This window comes from Sapajus apella, unplaced genomic scaffold (assembly GCF_009761245.1).
Source record: "Sapajus apella isolate SASKATOON/1434 unplaced genomic scaffold, GSC_monkey_1.0 scaffold38, whole genome shotgun sequence".
Lineage (NCBI taxonomy): Eukaryota > Metazoa > Chordata > Mammalia > Primates > Cebidae > Sapajus > Sapajus apella.
Genome location: NW_022436978.1, coordinates 8413856 through 8431974, shown reverse-complemented (window position 1 = coordinate 8431974; position 18119 = coordinate 8413856). Strand labels below are relative to the sequence as shown.

The window sequence follows — 18119 nt, the reverse complement described above, 5'->3', positions numbered from 1 at the left end:
CCAGGAAATGGTATGTTGGCCACTTAAAGTAGTCATACCTTACTTTCCCTACTCCTCATACTCACCCCCAAGCCTGAGCTAAAGCAGTACACTGCCACCCAGTCAATCAATGCTTTGGCTGAGCTGGGCAGTTGTGCATTCCAGGGCTGAGCTGACAAAGTACTCCACAACCCAGGGAAACAGCACTGGCTGAGCAGAAATGTCCCTTCCTCCAACAGGAGAAACAGTTCTAGTTCCCTACTTCCCTAGAGCTTGATTAGTTGGACTAAAGTCTGAGCTGCTGAGACACCTCCTTCCCAGCTAAGTGGAGTCATCACTGTGTTGATCCCTGCCCCCAACTCCCCACCCCTCCAGGGTCCAAGTGATAGCTGTGTCATTTTGTGTTCTTTGCCATTGCTGTACCCAGTCTCACAGTCTGGAATACTGCTGTGCCCCATCATCCCAGGTCCAAGGTCACCACTAGATGGTGCTTCATCCCCCAGGAACCTAGTTGCCATTATATCCTATTAGCTCTAGTTCCTGAATTGCAGCTATACTCTGCTCCCTGGACCCAAACCTCCAGAACACCCCCTCTCTCCAAGAAGAAGGATCCTGAGGCTAGGACCCCAGCTTCACAGCCTCTCTGAGGTCTTTCTCCTATAACCCAGCACTGCTGCAGCTGCTTATAGGCCAGGTCAGAGCTAACACCAAGAGAGAGTCCCTCAGTCAAGTCTCCCCATTGTGAACAAAATGGCTACTGAGGCACTCAGAGTCATTAAAAGCACTGATCTCAGCTGAAAAAGTTGTACAAAGCCTATAATGCTGCATCTTATTGGAATCAGAGTTATCACAATCTTCACAATCAGCACACTGAGACCCATCTGCAAGTGAAAGCCACTCTGTAAAGTTTGTAAGAGATTATTGTTCTGCCACATGTAAAGATATTGATGCAGAAACAAAAAGGAAACATGAAAAAGTAAGAAAATATGATATCAACAAAGAAACACAATAATTATTCAGTAACTGACCACAAAGAAAAGGAAGCTTATGAATTTCCTGAAAAGGAATTTATAATGTTCTTAAGGAAACTCAGTGAGATACAAGAGAATACAGGTAGAGAATTCAGCAAAATTAGGAAAAGAGTTCAAAGAGTTTAAATGAGAAATTTAACAAAGAGATAAATATTATTTAAAGAAAACCAAACAGAAACTTTGGAGATGAAAAATTTAATGAATGAAATTAAAAAATTGAACAGAGAACTTTAATAGCAGACTAGATCAAGCAGAAGAAAGAATCTCTGAATTTGGAGCTAGGTCTTTTGAAATTACCCAGTTAGAGGATGTAAAGAAATAAAGAATATACAAGAACCAAGACAACCCACAGACCTTATGAAACAGCATTAAATGATCAAACATTAGCATTATGGGATTTCCAGATGGAGAAGAGACAAAGACAGAAACAAAAAATTTATTTAATAAAGTAAGTGCTGAAAACTTCTTAAGTCCTACAAAAGATATGAAAATCCAGATATATGAAGTTCAAAGGTCCCCCCAAAAAATTCAACCCAAAGAGATTCTCATCATGGCACATTATAATAAATTGTCAACATCAAGGACAAAGATAGAATTTTAAAAGCAGCAAGAGAAAAGTGCCAAATCACAAATAAGGAAATCCCCATTAGACTATCAACAGACTTCTCAGCAAAATCCCTGAAGGCCAGGAGAGAGTGAGATGATATAGTCAAAGTGCTGAAAGAAAAAAAACCTGACAGCTGAAAATACTATACAAGTAAAGCTGTCCTTCAGAAGTGAAGGAGAAATAAATTCCCAGACAAGCAAAAGTTGAGAGAATTTGTCACCACTAGATTTTCCTTACAAGAAGCACTTAAGAGTTTTTCAAGTAGAAATGGAAGAGATTACTAATATAAAAACATATGAAAATATAAAATTCACTGATGAAGGTAAATATATAGTAAAATCCAGAATATCCCAATACTGTTACAGTGCTTTATAAATCATATATATCTCTAATATGAAGGCTAAAAGCCAAAAGAATAAAATATAACAGTAATTACAATACATTGTTTAGAAGTACATAAAATAAAAGATGTAAATTGTGACACTAAAATATAAATTAGAAGGATAAAAGTCCAGAGATTTGTATATGATTGAGGTTAGTTGTTTTCACCGTAAAACAGACCATTGTAAGTATAAGATCTTTTATGTATCCTCATGGTAACCACAAAGCAAAAAGCTATAGCAAATGCACAAACAAGAGAAAGTAATAAAAACCCAGCACTAAAGAAAACCATCAAATCAAAGAGATAAAAAGAAAAAATAAAGGAACAAAAGATCTACAAAACAACCATAAAATAACAAAGTGGCAATGGTAAGTCCTTAACTGTCAATAATTACTTTGAATGTAAATGGATTATTAAATTCTTCAATCAAAAGACATAGAGTAGCTGAATAGATTTTAAAAAACAAGACTCAAATATACAATTCCTAAAAAAGACTCACTTTATCCTTAAGCACACAAATAAGCTGAAAATAAAGAGATGGAAGAAGATATTCTATGCCAATGGTAATCGAAAGAGAGCAAGATTGGCTGTACTTAACGTCAGATAAAATAGACTTCAAGTCAAAGCTGTCACAAGAGACAATGTACCCAAAATTGAAGCATCTAAATATATAAAGCAAATATTAATGAACATAAAAGGAGAAATAGCAAGACAATAGTAGAGGACTTCAATAACCCACTTTCAACAAGGGATAGGTCAACTAGACAGAAAATTAACAAGAAAATATGGGAACTGAACTGTACTTCAGACAAATTAGACCCAACAGATATATACAAAACTTTCTATTCAATAACAGCAGGATACACATTATTTTCTAATGCACATGGAACATTCTCCAGTTTAGATCATATGGTAAGCCACAAAACAAGTACTAAATTTTGTTTTAAATCAATATCATATCAAGCATTGTTTCCAACCCCAATAATATGACACTAGAAATCAGTGACAGGATTACCCTCAGAAAATATACAAATATATGGTAATTAAACAAGGTGCTACTGAACAACCAATGAGTCAATGAAGAAATTAGAAGATAAATTTTAAAAAACTTTAGAGACAAATGAAAATTGAAACAAACACAGTAAAACCTTTGGCATACAGCAAACACAGTACTCAAAAGAAAGCTTACACCAATAAATGCCTACATGAATAAAGAAGAAATAACAAACAACAACCTAAAGTTGAACCTCAAGAAAGTAGAGGAACAATAACAAACTAACCCAATATCAGTAGAAAGAAAGAAATAATAAAGATCAGAGCAAAAACAAATGAAATAGACTTAATAGTAATACTAAAGATAAACAAAACAGAGTTGGTTTTCTGAGGAGATAAACAAAATCAACAAACCATAGCCAGACTAAGAAAAAAGGGAGAAGGCTAAAATAAATAAAATCAGTGGTAAAGGATACATATATTACAACTAATAACACAGAAATACAAAGTATCATAAGAGAATTTTATGAACAACTGTATGTCAACAATTTAGAAAATCTAGAATAAATGGATAAATTCTTGGACACATACAACCTACCAAGACTGAATCATGAAGAAACAGAAAACATGAACAGACCAATAATTAGTAACAAGACTGAACTCATAATAAAACTTCTCCAATCAAAAAAGATTCAGCCCCTGATGGCTTCTCTGATGAATTCTACCAAACATTTAAAGAAGAAATAATACCGATTCTACTCAAACTATCCCTAAACATTGTAAAGGAGCAAATACTTTCAAACTAATCCTGTGAGTCCCCCACTACAAGGACACAATAAAAATATTTCTGATAACCATAGATGTAAAATAATCCTCAGCAAAATACTAGCAAACTGAATTTAACAACGCATTAAAAAGGTAATTCACCATGATCAAGTGAGATTCACCTTAAGATGCAAGGTTGGTTTAACATATTCAAATCCATAAACATGATACATCACATTAACAAGATGAAAGACAAAAACCATATAACCATTTCAATAGATTCAGAAAAAGCATTTGACAGTATTCAACATTCCCTTCTGCTAAAAACTCTGAACACATTAAGCATAGAAAGAATGTACCTCAATGTGATAAAGGCCATGTATGACAAATTCACATCTAACATCATACTAAATGGGGAAAAGTTAAAAGCTTTTCCTCTAAGATCTGGAACAAGAAAAGGATGCCCACTTTTGCCACTTCTATTCAACATATTACTGGAAGTCCTGGCCAGAGCAACTAGGCAAGAGAAAAAAAAGAGACATTCAAAACGATGAGTTCGTGTCCTTTGTAGGGACACGGATGAACCTGGAAACCATCATTCTCAGCAAACTGACACAAGAACAGAAAATCAAACACCACATGTTCTCACTAATAGGTGAGTGTTGAACAATGAGAACACATGAACACAGGGAGGGGAGCATCACACACTGGGGTCTGTCCGGGGGGAAACAGGGGAGGGACAGTGGGGGGTGGGGAATTGGGGAGAGATAGCATGGGGAGAAATGCCAGATATAGGTGATGGGGAGGAAGGCAGCAAATTACACTGCCACGTGTGTACCTATGCAGCAATTTTGCATGTTCTTCACATGTACCCCAAAACCTAAAATGCAATTAAAAAAAAAGATATATTCAAATTGGAAAGGAGAAAGTCAAATTGTTCCTGTTTGCTGGTGGCATGCTCTTATACACAGAAAACCCTAAAGACTCCACCAGAAAACTAATAGAACTAAGAAATAAATTCAGTAAATTTTCACAACCCAAAATCAACATACAAAACTCAGTAGCTTTTATATAGACTAGTAGTGAGTTATCTAAAAAGAAATAAAGAAGATAACGCCACTTGCAATAGCTACACCACAAAAGTAAGATGCTTAGAAATAAATTTAACCAAGGGGTAAAAAATCTCTATACTGAAAACTCTAAAACACTGGTGAAAAGAAAAAGGAAGCTAACACAAATACATGAAAAGAAATCTCATGTTAATTGATTGGAAGAATTAATATTGTTAAAATATCCCTACTACCTAAAGCAATCTACAGATTAAATGCAATCTCTATCAAAACACCAAAGAAATTTTTCACAGAAATAGAAAAAAAAAAAATCCTAAAATGTATAGGGATCACAAAAGACCTTGAATAATCAAAGCACTCTTCAGCCAAAAGAATAATGCCAGAGGCCTCACATTCCCTGACTTTAAAATACACTATAAAACTATAGTAACTAAAACAGCTTGATATTGGCATAAAATAGACACACAGACCAATGGAACAGAATAGAGATTCCAGAAATAAATAAAGACATCTACAGTCAACTGATTTTGGACAAAGGTACAAAGAATACACATTAGAGAAAGCACTGTCTCCTCAATGAATGATGCTGAAAAAATTGGTTATTGACATTTAAAAGAATGAACTCGATCCCTATCTCTCACCAAATATAAAAATGAACTCAAAATGGATTAAAGACTTAAATGTAAAACTCAAAACTGTAAAACTATTAAAAGGGAAACATACAATAAATGCTTCATAATATTGATTTCAACAAGAATTTTTTGGATAAAATCCTAAAAGCATAGGAAACAAAAGCAAAAATAGACAAATGGGGTTTACATCAAACTAAAAAGATTCTGCACAACAAAGGAAACAATTAACAAATTGAAGAGACAACATACATAATGGAAGAAAATATTTTCAAACTATATATCTGGCAAAAGGTTAACATCCAGATTATATCAGAAACTCAAGCAACTCCATAGCAAAAACCATAATAAAAATAATTCAGTTAAAAAATGAACAAAAGACCTGACTAGACATTTCTCAAAAAAAAAAAAAAAAAATCCCATACAAATCAGTATGCCAGATGCCAACAGATAATAGAAAAAACGTTCAACATCATTAATATCAGGGAAATGCAAATCAAAATCACAGTGAGATATAATCTCACTCACTCCAGTTAGAATGACTATTAGCAAAAAGACAAAAAAATAACAAATATTAGTGAGAATGTAAAGAAAAGAGACGCTAACACACTGTTGGTTGGAATATAAATTAGTACAGCCATTATAGAAGATAGCCGGGATGTTCCCTTAAAAATTAAAAATAGAACTATCATATGATCTAGCAATCCCCCTACTGGGTATATATCCAAAGAAAATAACATCAGTATGTCAAAGACATAGCTGTACTTGCATGTTTATTGCAGCCCTATTCGTAACAGCTCAAACATGGAATTGACCTAAGGGGATATTAACAGACGAATGAATAAAGAAAATGTGGTATACACAATGGAATACTGTTCAGCCTTAAAAAAAGAAGGAAATCTTGTCAACTTCAACAACACGAATGAAGCTTGAGGGCACTGTGCTAAGTGAAGAAGCCAGACACAGAAGGACAAATTCCACATGACTTTACTTATTTGCAGAACTTTAAAAAGTTGATCTCATAGAAGTAGAGAGTAGAATAGTGGTTTCTGGAGGCTGGAAAGAATAGAACGAAGAAGGGGATGGAGAGAAGGTTGTCAGTATGTACAAAGTTATAGTTCAATAGGAGGAATAAGTTCTACTGTTCTATTGCATACTAGGATGATTATCATTAATAACATACTGTATATTTAAAAATAGCTAGAAAAGAGAATTCTGAATGTTCTCATTACAAAAAACGATAAATGTATGAAGTGATAAATATGCTAATTACCATGATTTTATTATTATACTACATATACATGTATGGAAACATCACAGTGTACCTCATAAATATATACAAATGTGTGTCAATTAAAAATAAATTGTAACTTTAAAAAGCAAAAGAAAATAAAGTCATCCAATTGAAAGAAAGGAGTAAAACCACCTCTATGCACTGATGACAAGAGCCTACATATTGAAAAATTTTAAGGAACTCACAAGAAAGCTAATCAAATTAATAATTGAATACAGCAATGTTTCAGGGCACAAGCTTGACACAAAAACAATCATTGTGTTTCTATACACCAGCAGTGAACAATTCAAAGATAAACTTAAGAAAACAATTCTATTTCCAAAAAATGAAACATCTAGTCATAAATTTTACCAAGAAAGAGGAAGACTTTTACACTGAAAGCTATAAAACTTTGCTGAAAGAAATTAAAGATGGCCTAAATAAATGGAAAAACCCATTAAAATCTCATGTTAATGGATTGGAAGAGATAATATTGTTGAGATGTCTATACTATACAAAGTGATCTACAGATCTGATACAATCTCTATCAAAATTTAAATAGCTATCTTTAGAGAAATGGATTAGTCAGTCTCAAAAGTCAAACTTACTAGCAAAACAGTAGCCAAACCAGTTTGGTGCTAACATGAGGAAATGCATGTAGACCAATGGAATAGAATTGAGGGTCAAGCAATAAGCCCATACATCTATGGCCAAATGATTTCAACATGGATATTAACACCATTTAACAAAGGAAAGAATGGTCTCTTCAACAAACTGGGACAGCCAGATTTCCACATACAAAGTAAGGAAGTTGGACCTCTACTTCATACCACATATACAAATTAACACAAGAAATAGATCAATGACCTAAATGTAAGAGTTAACAACATGAAATTCTTAGAAGAAAACTTAAAGATAAATACTCATGACCTTGAATTTGGCAATGGAGTCTTAGATATAACACCAAATGCATGAACAAATAAATAAATAAATTGGACTTCGTCAAAATAAAAAACTTGGACATAAAAAGTGAAAGCATATAGGACAAAATATTTGTGATTTTATGTCTCATAAGGGTTTAATATGAAGAACTGCTAGAACTCAAAACCCAAAACACAAAAATTCAATTAGGAAATGGTCAAAGGATCTGAATAAACATGTCTCCAAAGAAGACATGTAAATGGCTGATGAGCACATGACTGTATGTCAACATTATTAGTCATTAGAGAAATTCAAGTCAAAATCATAATATCACTCCAAACCTACTTCGGATAGTTAAGATAATGTTTGACCATTAAATAACAAGTGCTGATGAGGCTGTGAAGCAATTAGACCCCTTATATATTGTTAGTGAAATGTAAAATGATGTAGTCATTAGGACAATAGTTTGGTAGTTCTTTGAAAAGTTAAATATATGATTAACATATGACCCAGATTACACTTTATACCCAAAAATGGCTCAAAAAGGTATTTTATGCAAATGTTCATTGCAGCATTATTCACAATGGCCAACAGGTGGGAGCACCCAAGTCCATCAACAAATAAATAGATACACAAAATATGGTATATACATATAATGGAATATTATTCAGATATAAAAACGAATTAAGTTCTGATGCATGTTACAAAATGGATTATCCTAAATTAAAGAAGCCAGATACAATGGTACAAACTGCCTGCCTTCATTTATATAAAATTCGTTGAATAGGCAAATTCATAGAGACAAAAAGTAGATTAGAATTACCATGGGTTGGAGGGAGAAAGGATGGGGAATTATTGCTTAATGGATAGAGTATCTGTTTGAGGTGATGAAAAACTTTTGAAAATATATAGTGGTAATGACTGCAAACATTGTGAATGTAATTCATGTCCCTAAACTATACACATAAAATAATAAAAATGACAAATTTTATTTTATATAATTTTACCACAAGAAAAAAAATTAAGATATTTATTAGCATTTAAAAGCAGTTACATGGGTAAATGAAAAATAGGATATACTATCTAGAGGACATAATTCTAATTTCTTAATTTATGTAGAAAAAAGACTGGACAAAAATACATCAAAATGCTTTAAGTGGTTAGCTCTGGATAGTAAGATAAAAATAAGTTTTTCTTTGTTATATCTTGGAATGTTTTCCACACAGTGAATATACGTCAAACAGAAAAGAATCAAGTTATTTAACAAAAAAAATAGAGAAAATTCTGAAGGTACTTGTTATGGAGAAGAGAACAATCAGAATAAGAGTTGTTTCCAAATTCTTTCAAATAGAATTTTCTGTTTGAGGGACTCCATTTTGGATCCCCTTCCGCACACACTCTCTCACTCGTGTGGAAGTTTTCTCTCTTCTTCTCCTCTTTTTTTTTTCCTCTCTCTCTACCTAAATAAAGTCCACTTCCACACACACACTCTCTCTCTTCTGTGGAAGTTTTCTCTCTTCTTCTACATTTTTTCCTCTTTCTCTACCTAAATAAAATAACTTTTCTGCAAAAAAAAAAAAAAAGAAAGAAAGAATTTTCTGTTTGAAAGAAATTTCAAACAGAAGGGCTGTTCTGGAGAAAGAAATTAAACTTCTGTGACACTTCAAATGGCAAAACTGCGATGGGTGAAAGTTACACATTTAGAGATAAATTTGGCTTCGTGTGAAGGGGAATTCTGCCAACAGAATTAACAAAGCCTGTCCAAGGTTGTTCTTTCAATAGTTTTAACAAATATTTAACAAGCTCCTTCTGATATGTCAGAATTACTGGGATTATAGCATGGATCAATACAGACTAAATGCTGTTCTCATGAAGCACACATTCTGAATGAGGAGGAGCAGGCAAAAAGCTAATGAAAACAAAGATAAATATCGTAACTTCAGATTGTGGAAAGTACTGTGAAAACCTAAAGCAGAGTTGTGTAACAGACATTTGGCTTGTTCACTATTAAAGTGATCTTTCTGAAGGAGTGACATTTGAACTAAAATATGAATAATAAGAAAAAGTCAAAGACATATAAATGTCTAAGGGAGAGTACTTTAGGCAAAAGGAATAGCCAATGCAAAGGTACTGAGTTGCCCACAGCTTGACAATGTACCAGAGGCAGTAAGACCAGTGCGGCAGGCACGTCAGTGAATGGCAATGTGGTTAGAGGTGAAATTGGAGAAGTAGTCAGGAGCCCAATCACTAAGACTTGAACTGAGTCAAAATGGGAAGCCATTGGAGCATTTTAAGCAAGAGAATGAATAATAAAATTTACATTTAAGAACAACACTCTTACTACTGTGTAAATGGGAGTGAGGAGAGGGCAGCAATAGTGGAAGCAAGATCAGCTATAAGATTGTTACAGTAACTCACAAGAGAGCTGCTATTGCTTAGTGATTAGTGATGGCGGCTATACAGAAGATGCAGTGAGGAATCAGAGTATGTTTTGGAGGCAGTGCCAATAGAAATTACATATGTATTGGAGGTGATGAGTGAAGAAAAGAGTAAAATAAAGGATGACTCTAGTTCTTTGACTTGAACAACTGGGTAGATAGTAGTACAATTCAGTAGAATGTAAGCTCCATGTGGAAAGAAACCTTGTTTCATTTCGCTGATGTCTTATTCCAAGTTCCTAGATCAGTAAGTAGCACAAACCAGTGACTCAGTAAGTACATAATGATTATATTGAATATCAGATCTGGGGGAATTAAGAGTTCTGTTTGAGAATGTGAAATTTGAGCCCTATTAAATATCCATTGTTAGATGCAGAGTAGCTACATTTCCAGAGGTCTGGATGGACATTAAGGCTAGGGATATAAATTTGGGGTTCATCAGCATATAGCTAATATTAAAGTCATGGGACTGGTTGAGTTTACTTATGGAGATGGCATAGACTGAAAAGACAGAAGATCCAGACAAGACTTGAAATACTCTAACAGAGAACAAGTAAAGGAGCAGGGATCAGCAAAAGAGATGGGGAAGCTGTATTCATTAAGGTAGCAGGTAATCCAGGAATGTGTGTAGCACAAACGTCAAAAGAAACCTCTGGAGGAAAAAGAGTGCTGTTGAGAGAGTCAACAGTAACAGAGAGGAGGGGTCCCTGACGCTGACAGCAGGAAAGTAATTGGTGAACCCTGACAGAGCAGTATCAGGGAGGAGCAGTTGCTTCACTTAGTAAATTCTTTTGAGTGTTTAAACAAGTTTTTAAAATAAATTGGCATGATAGCTGTCAAGATTATAATGAGAAGATATAAAGCTTATGATGAGAAGATATAAAGACCATGGGGCAAGTAGAAGAGACAATTAAAGACTTGCATCTTCGTAATGTGTCAGTAATGTACATAGTCAAGACAATGGTGGCTGTAGCTGGTTCATATTGGCTCATAAGGACAAATTCCTGCTAAATCTCAGTGCAGCTATTCAAAATAGCCACTATTAAAAGTAAATTTTATAAACATGCAGTAATATATGATACTAAACATAAAGATAATAAATACTCAAAACCAATAACTCTCTCATTATTTTGCTACATTTTAGTATTATCTATGCCCTTGAGGTTAGTAATGAAGACTTAACTTAAAAATGTGTCACATCTATAGCCATTACATTGTCAGTATTTTTTAAACTGAGGAAATATTCTTCCAGCATTCAAGAACTAATATGATTCAACAAGTAAGTTTCCCACTTCACTGGTGAATGATTGAAGTTTTGACGTAAGTCTTTGTTGTTTTGCTTTTGTCTTACTAGTCTAAAGGAAAATCTCAACCAACATTCATGTGGAACTAACTCAGTCATCAGTTGTAGCTATAGATTGATATTGATATGGACACAAGAGTTTGGCAAAACTCAATGAAAGCATTTTGTGACAATTCATTGGCTAATGAAATTTGCAATAAAGAGTATTACATATTTGGCTGGGCGTGGTGGCTCACACCTGCAGTCTCAACACTTTGGGAGGCTGAGGCAGGTGGATCACTTGAGGTTGGGAGTTAGAGACCAGCCCACCCAACATGGCAAAACCTCATCTCTACTAAAAATACAAAAATTAGTCAAGCATGGTGGCATGAACCTGTAATTCCAGGTACTTGGGAGGCTGAGGCATGAGAACCACTTGAACTCGGGAGGCAGTTGTTGCAGTGAGCTGAGATCATGCCACTGTACCTTTGTGATAGAGTGAGACTCTGTCTCCAAAAAAAAGAGTGTTCTGTATTTTGTTATTATTTGCAAATCGCTCACTACACATTTCTTTTCAGTAAAGTTGTTTCCATATGTGTGTGTGTGTGTGTGTGTGTGTATGTAAATATATATATGTGTGTGTTTTCTATATATAAATGTTTCTAAATATATAGGGGTGTGTGAGTATATATATTTATATATCACACATATATGTTTCCTGTATATATATGTTTCCATTATATATGGAAACAAATAAATATATATTATATGTATATTCAAACTTTTTTGGAGAACAAGTTGTTAAACATTTGCAAGTATACCACTGCCTCCCACTGAACAACTGCATAAGCCCCAAAATCAAATTCATGCCCCTGGGTGTTAGGGTCTGGCTAATGGAACTGGCGGTAGAATTAGAGATGAGAGTGGAGAAAGTAGGTATACATAACTGTTTGGGAAGCTTCAGAATAAAGGGGGCAGTAGCTAGTGGTGGATTGGGGTCAAAGAAGATTTTTAAAGGAAGAAGATATGAGAATGTATCATATGCCTTTGGGAATGATCTAGGAAATAAGAGAAAGGTTGATAATAATGGAGAAATATTATTAAAGGAATAAAATCCTTGAGAAGGTCAGAGGAAACCAGAGTAAAAGCATAAACGGAACTACTACAAACCTATTAGAATGGCCAAAATCCAGAACACTAACAAAACTCAATGCTGGTGAGTATGTGAAGCAACAAGGACTGTAAGTCATCAGTAGTGGAAATGCAAACTAGTTTAGCTGCTTTGAAAGACAGCTTGGCGGATTCTTACAAAACAAAACATATTCTTACTACACAATCCTTTACCCAGTGGAAATGAAAGCTTATTTACACTCAAAAATCTGCACATGGATGTTTATAGCAGCTTTATTCACAGTTACCCAAACTTGGAAGCAACCAAGATATCCTTCAGTAGGCAAATGAGTAAATAAACTGCGGGACATCCAGACAATAGAGTATTATACAGCACTAAAAAGAAATGAACTATCAAACTATGAAAAAACGTAGAGGAACCTTAAATGCATATTACTAAGTGAAAAAAAAATCTGAAAAGCCTATATATGATTCCAACTGCATAACATTCTAGAAATGCCAAAACTATTGAGATAGCAAAACATCACAGTGGCTGCCAGGAGCTTTGGGAAGGGGGGAAAGATGACTAGGCAGAGCGAAGAGGATTTTTAGGGCAGTGAAAATACTCTGCATGACAATGTAATGACGGATATGTGTCATTGTACATATGTTCAAACTCATAAAATATGCAAGACCAGGAATGAACTGCAATGTAAACTATGGACTTTGGAAAACGATGTTATTATTAATTGTTTCTCATAAAATGCTTTCACTGAGTTTTGCCAAACTCTTGTATCCAGCATCAGCCTATGGTTGCAATTGATGACTGAGTTAGTTCCAACATGAGTGCTATTTGAGATTTTCCTTTAGCTGAACTAGTAAGACAAAAGCAAAACAATAAAGATATGTCAAAACGTTAATCATTCATCATTGTAAGTTCATCAGTTACAACAAATGCACCACTCTGTTGAGGAATGTTGATAATAGCAGAGGCTATGCATGTGTCAGTACATGGGAAATCTCTGTATCTTCCTCTCAATTTTGTTGTAAATCTAAGACAGCTTTTAAAAAATGAAGTCATAAATACAGAAATTAGGAAGACAATTTATATATTTACTAGAAGGTAGAGGGTAAGAGAGATATAATGGCAAGATTACTTTTAATCTTCATTCTAAATCCTGAGAAGCTAAGATTTAGATATGAGAAATATAAATTTGGCACATTTAACTATAACTATTCCTAAAAGCACTCTGAAGTTAGTGTTCCTGATTTTCAAGCTGCATTTTTTCATTTTAAGTGTTTAGTGACCATTTATAGAAGTTCCACATTTTGCAGGAAAGAGCAAAATAGTGAGCAGGTTTTTCCTTTGCTAATACTTTCTTGCAATACCCAAAAATGAGGATTCTATTTCCTCTCTCTGCATATATTTGGGAATAAGTTACACATCATTGCTGCTGTTGCAGCTGCTGTCCCTCACTGTAGACAAAGCTTTCCAAGGCAGAGGGAGGCCAGCTGAGGGTAGCATCTCTGGTAAGAAAGTTTTAAAATGTCTTACTTGTTACACCAATAAGAGTTGTAATGGCCAGATCCTGGAACAGAAACTGGTAATTTGAAAGGCTGTTTGTCTTCTGAAAACAAGAAGAAATCAGATCAAAAAGTTGTGGCCTTCTGGATGAAATTAGACATTGATCACATTTATTTTCTCACGAGACACAGGGTTTTTCAAGTAACTACTGTGGAGATGCTGTGGCTGGGACCTGGTTGAGTTGATGAGTGATGGTGTTGGTGGAAGTAATCAAAGCCAAACCTGTGAAACCTTCTCTCTTCAGGAGGGCCGTCATCGTGTGCTTTAGGGGCACACGATGTGCATTGTTATTAATCTGTTAAGGAGGACATCTTCCCCTACCAGATTCATCTCTGTTCTCTTTTCTACTTGTTAACAGAAAATTTAGGATTTCATCTCACACAATAAAAGAATACATTCCTTACATAAATTTTACTGATGGAAAATGAGAATAAGTAAACCCACGATTTGCATTCTTGAATGTTTTTAGACAAAATGTTAGAAAATCCTAGCAAAGCATCTTAATACTCTTGAGGAAAAAGTTCAAGTCTTACCAATTTTAAGAAACTCACTTTCCTGCTCCCCAACACTTAGTGGAAGGGAGATAATGCTTAATTCTACTTTTGAGTATAATTTGAGAATTCTAAAATACAGCCAAATTTCCATAAATAGCCTATTCTTCTCTAGCCCATTTATCAGTGAGTAGGAAAAGATACAGTTAATCTGAAAGCAATAGAACTAAAACCTTTAACCCAGGAAAAAGAAAGCAGTATATAAAGATGATGAAATTTCCCTTGTTGGAGTAAGCTCCCATGTTGAGTTCATAGACAATGGGCATATTTATTCTCCTTTTATATCTTGCTAAATAATAAAAGTCATCAAAAGACCTATGTATTTTTGGTGATATGATATGCCAATTTTCAAATCCCTATATTGAGGGAACCAGTGGCATGCTGGCTTAGACTGGCACTGAAAAGTCAATTGCTAAATTTTCAGAGATGTTGTGACCTGGTTGTTAAACAAGGCCAGTATAAAAATTTAAATTAAACCAACGTACCATTAAATAAATTATACAAAAACCAAAGTTAATAAATACTCAAAGCTTAGCATTTTCTGATATTTCTCTACATTTTACTCTTACCTGTGCCCTTGAGGTTATTTCAACTCTTGTATCTATATGGTACAAGTTCTACAGAATGATATACTGCTGTACATCTTTTCTCCACTTCATGTTTAGTGACAATGGAGAGACAGCTTGAAACTGATTATGATAGGAGTATTTACATCACGGAAATGGGCAAACATTAATAATCAGGTCTTATTTTTCTAAGGAGGTTCAATTATGAAGCATTTAGCAGCACCCAATGTGGAGAACTATTTCTTTAGCGAGTGGTAGACTAGGGGAGAGCCACATTGGAATTAGGAAGATAAAGACCAGGTCCAATCAGGTAAAAGTAAGAGCAAGAGAAAATGCAATATATTTAGTTGTGATCCTCAGCTGTCACTAGATAAAAGATTTCTATATCAGAGAATTGACATCAGCAACTTTTCCTGTAAAAATTTGTCTAATTCTGATTTACTTTAAAAATTCTTAAGGATATTTTTGGAAGGGCTATTGCTGCTCAGATATCCTATTTGTACTCTTTCTTTAAGAGGCATTGTAAATTGAGAGTGCATCACTACTTTAGTTCACACTAACCAAGAGGCTAAGTCCCAAGTCATACCCAGTAGAGCAGCAGAACACCAACATACTGAATCATGCTGTACAGAGCCATGTACTTAAACATGCAAAAGGAGGTAACGAGAGCTGCACGTCCTTCCCTGTATAAGAAAAGAAATGAAAAAGACATGAAGTGAAAGTAATGAAAAGAAATAAGGTCAGTTATTCTGTGCTGTTCAGCTGAGCTCAGGAGAAAAAAATCAAAAGTCATTACACAACCGTTTGTCTGAAAATCGACAGCCTTGAGGTGGTGGATGCTGGCTGTCAGTAAACTGAACAACACGATTTTTAAGAAAGACCAATTCCAGGCCAAGTTCCAAGTGCCTTAATCTGGTGATGGAGTCCAGATTTACAGTTGCTTATGTCCTTTCAGCAGGCATTGATTTAGCTCCTGAACTCAGATCAGGGGACCTGGGAGCTAGTGCCAGATCTTATACCTACTCACTAATGTGACATAGAAGATCATTTCTTTTGTCTCAGTTTCTTCATCTGTGACCTAGTGGATTTAAATAAAATTGCAGATTTGGGGTTTATTTTCATAATGAAGACTCGGGAGCTTGGCAAACATTGGATTCAGATTTCATTTTGGCAGTCCCAGCTTTTTCTAAAACTGGACTAAAACAATATGTACACTTAAATTAGTCATAAATCAAATTGAAATAGGCTGGAAAGGATGAGCATTTTCTTTCATTTGTGTTATTGTCAATTGATTGAATAATACACATTTAAAGCATGAAATAGATGACATATGAAATGTCACTTTTATCTATTTCATTTGGGGAAAATTAGAGTCTAAGTTATACTTTTACATTTTAAATTATTATTATTATTTTATGAGAGAGTCTTGTTCCATCACCCAGGCTGGAGTGCAGGGTCTTGTTCCATCACCCAGGCTGGAGTGCAGTGGTATGGGAAAACCTCTCTAAGGCGGTGGGGAATAAGGAAAAACTACCTCTGGGCAGAGGAAATGTCATGGCAAAACTCTGCTACAGTAAAAAACCTGGTTTGAGGATTTCAGCTGACTGCAACCTCCACCTCTCAGGTTCAAGGGATTCTCCCACCTCAGCCTCCTGGGTAGCTGGGATCACAGGCATGCGTCACCACATCTAGCTAATGTTTTTGGTTCTTTTTTTTTTTTTTTTTTTTGTATTGTTAGTAGAGAGAGGGTTTCACCATATTGACCAGGCTGGTCTCAAACTCCTGACCTCAGGTGATCCGCACACTTCGGCCTCCCAAAGCGCTGGGATTACAGGCATGAGCCACTGCCCCCAAACTACATTATACTTTTTTAGTTTAAGTTTAAACTCATGCCCGTTATGATTTCCTGGGGTACTAAAACCTGATCCTCAAACTAGGTTTTTTCTGTATCAGAGTTTTGTCATGACATTTCCTCTGCCCAGAGGTAGCTTCTCCTTATCAGTATCAAAATCAGTAATCTCCCTTAGTTTCTGACACTAAATGCCTACTCACTAAATATTTGTCAAATGCATGTATAAATAAAAAATTGGGAGGACTTAGCCAAAGTATTATTTTAATGTGGTGGAAGAGTGTATCTGCAGATAAATGACATTTAAATAAAATTAATTCTAAAACAATCTCTAACCTTACATGGCTGTAAGTGCTTGGGCATATCAATTAAATTTTCTGAACTTCAGTTTTTTTATTTGTTAAAAATAATAGCCATTCCTGCATCCCCAAGCTGTTTTGAAGATAGTAGACATTATAGCATTTTTAAACTATAAACACATGTCAGTTATAATAACCAAGAGCAGCCACCATGCTAACTATCTGTATCATTCAAATACAATGGAGCAGAAGTACATTTTCGGCAGAGTGGCAGTGGGGGAGAGCATCAAGGCAAATTTTAGTGAAAGCAGCAAAAGTCAATTAAGATTGTGAAAACTTTATTTTTCAAATAAAAATTGAAAAAGAGATAGATAACATTTGAAAAATGAGGATGACTGACACTTTCAAAGCAATAACAAGTTCCAGACTCCAGTCTTCTAAAAATAACCTAATCAGTGAATTCATTGGAAATGCCACTGCTCTCCCAATGTTACTTTTAACTTCTGGAAAATCCATTTGGAAGAAGAAGAATGGTTGACCGCATTCTTCCACAAAGCACCCTCCCCACTCAGGGACACGTTTCTCTGGTTGTTCCCAGGCAGAACAATGTGATTTGCACCAAAGGTCAAGAGAGAGAAAACCATGTTTGAGGAGGTGCCTACTTACTTGATAAGGTGAGGTACGCACTCAATGTTTGGAGTTTTGGAAGTGAAAGGTGAGGCCACAGATGCCTCCTGCTCTGATAAAGAGATGCCCACATGAGCCATTTTCAGAGCCTGAAAGCAAAGA

At 35.0% G+C, this 18119-nt stretch overlaps 1 protein-coding gene across 3 annotated transcripts in view; it reads right to left on the bottom strand.

Annotated features, from left to right (window-relative positions):
- Positions 1-18119, bottom strand: part of ATP13A4 (ATPase 13A4) — a 175571-nt gene that overhangs the window by 16516 nt on the left and 140936 nt on the right. For all 3 annotated transcript variants that reach the window (XM_032298227.1, XM_032298228.1, XM_032298229.1), the window contains 3 exons: positions 17997-18106; positions 15769-15865; positions 14036-14108 (listed from right to left, as the gene is read on the bottom strand). In XM_032298227.1, the coding sequence (XP_032154118.1) occupies positions 14036-14108; positions 15769-15865; positions 17997-18106 (280 nt within the window). The remainder of the gene's footprint in view (positions 1-14035; positions 14109-15768; positions 15866-17996; positions 18107-18119) is intronic.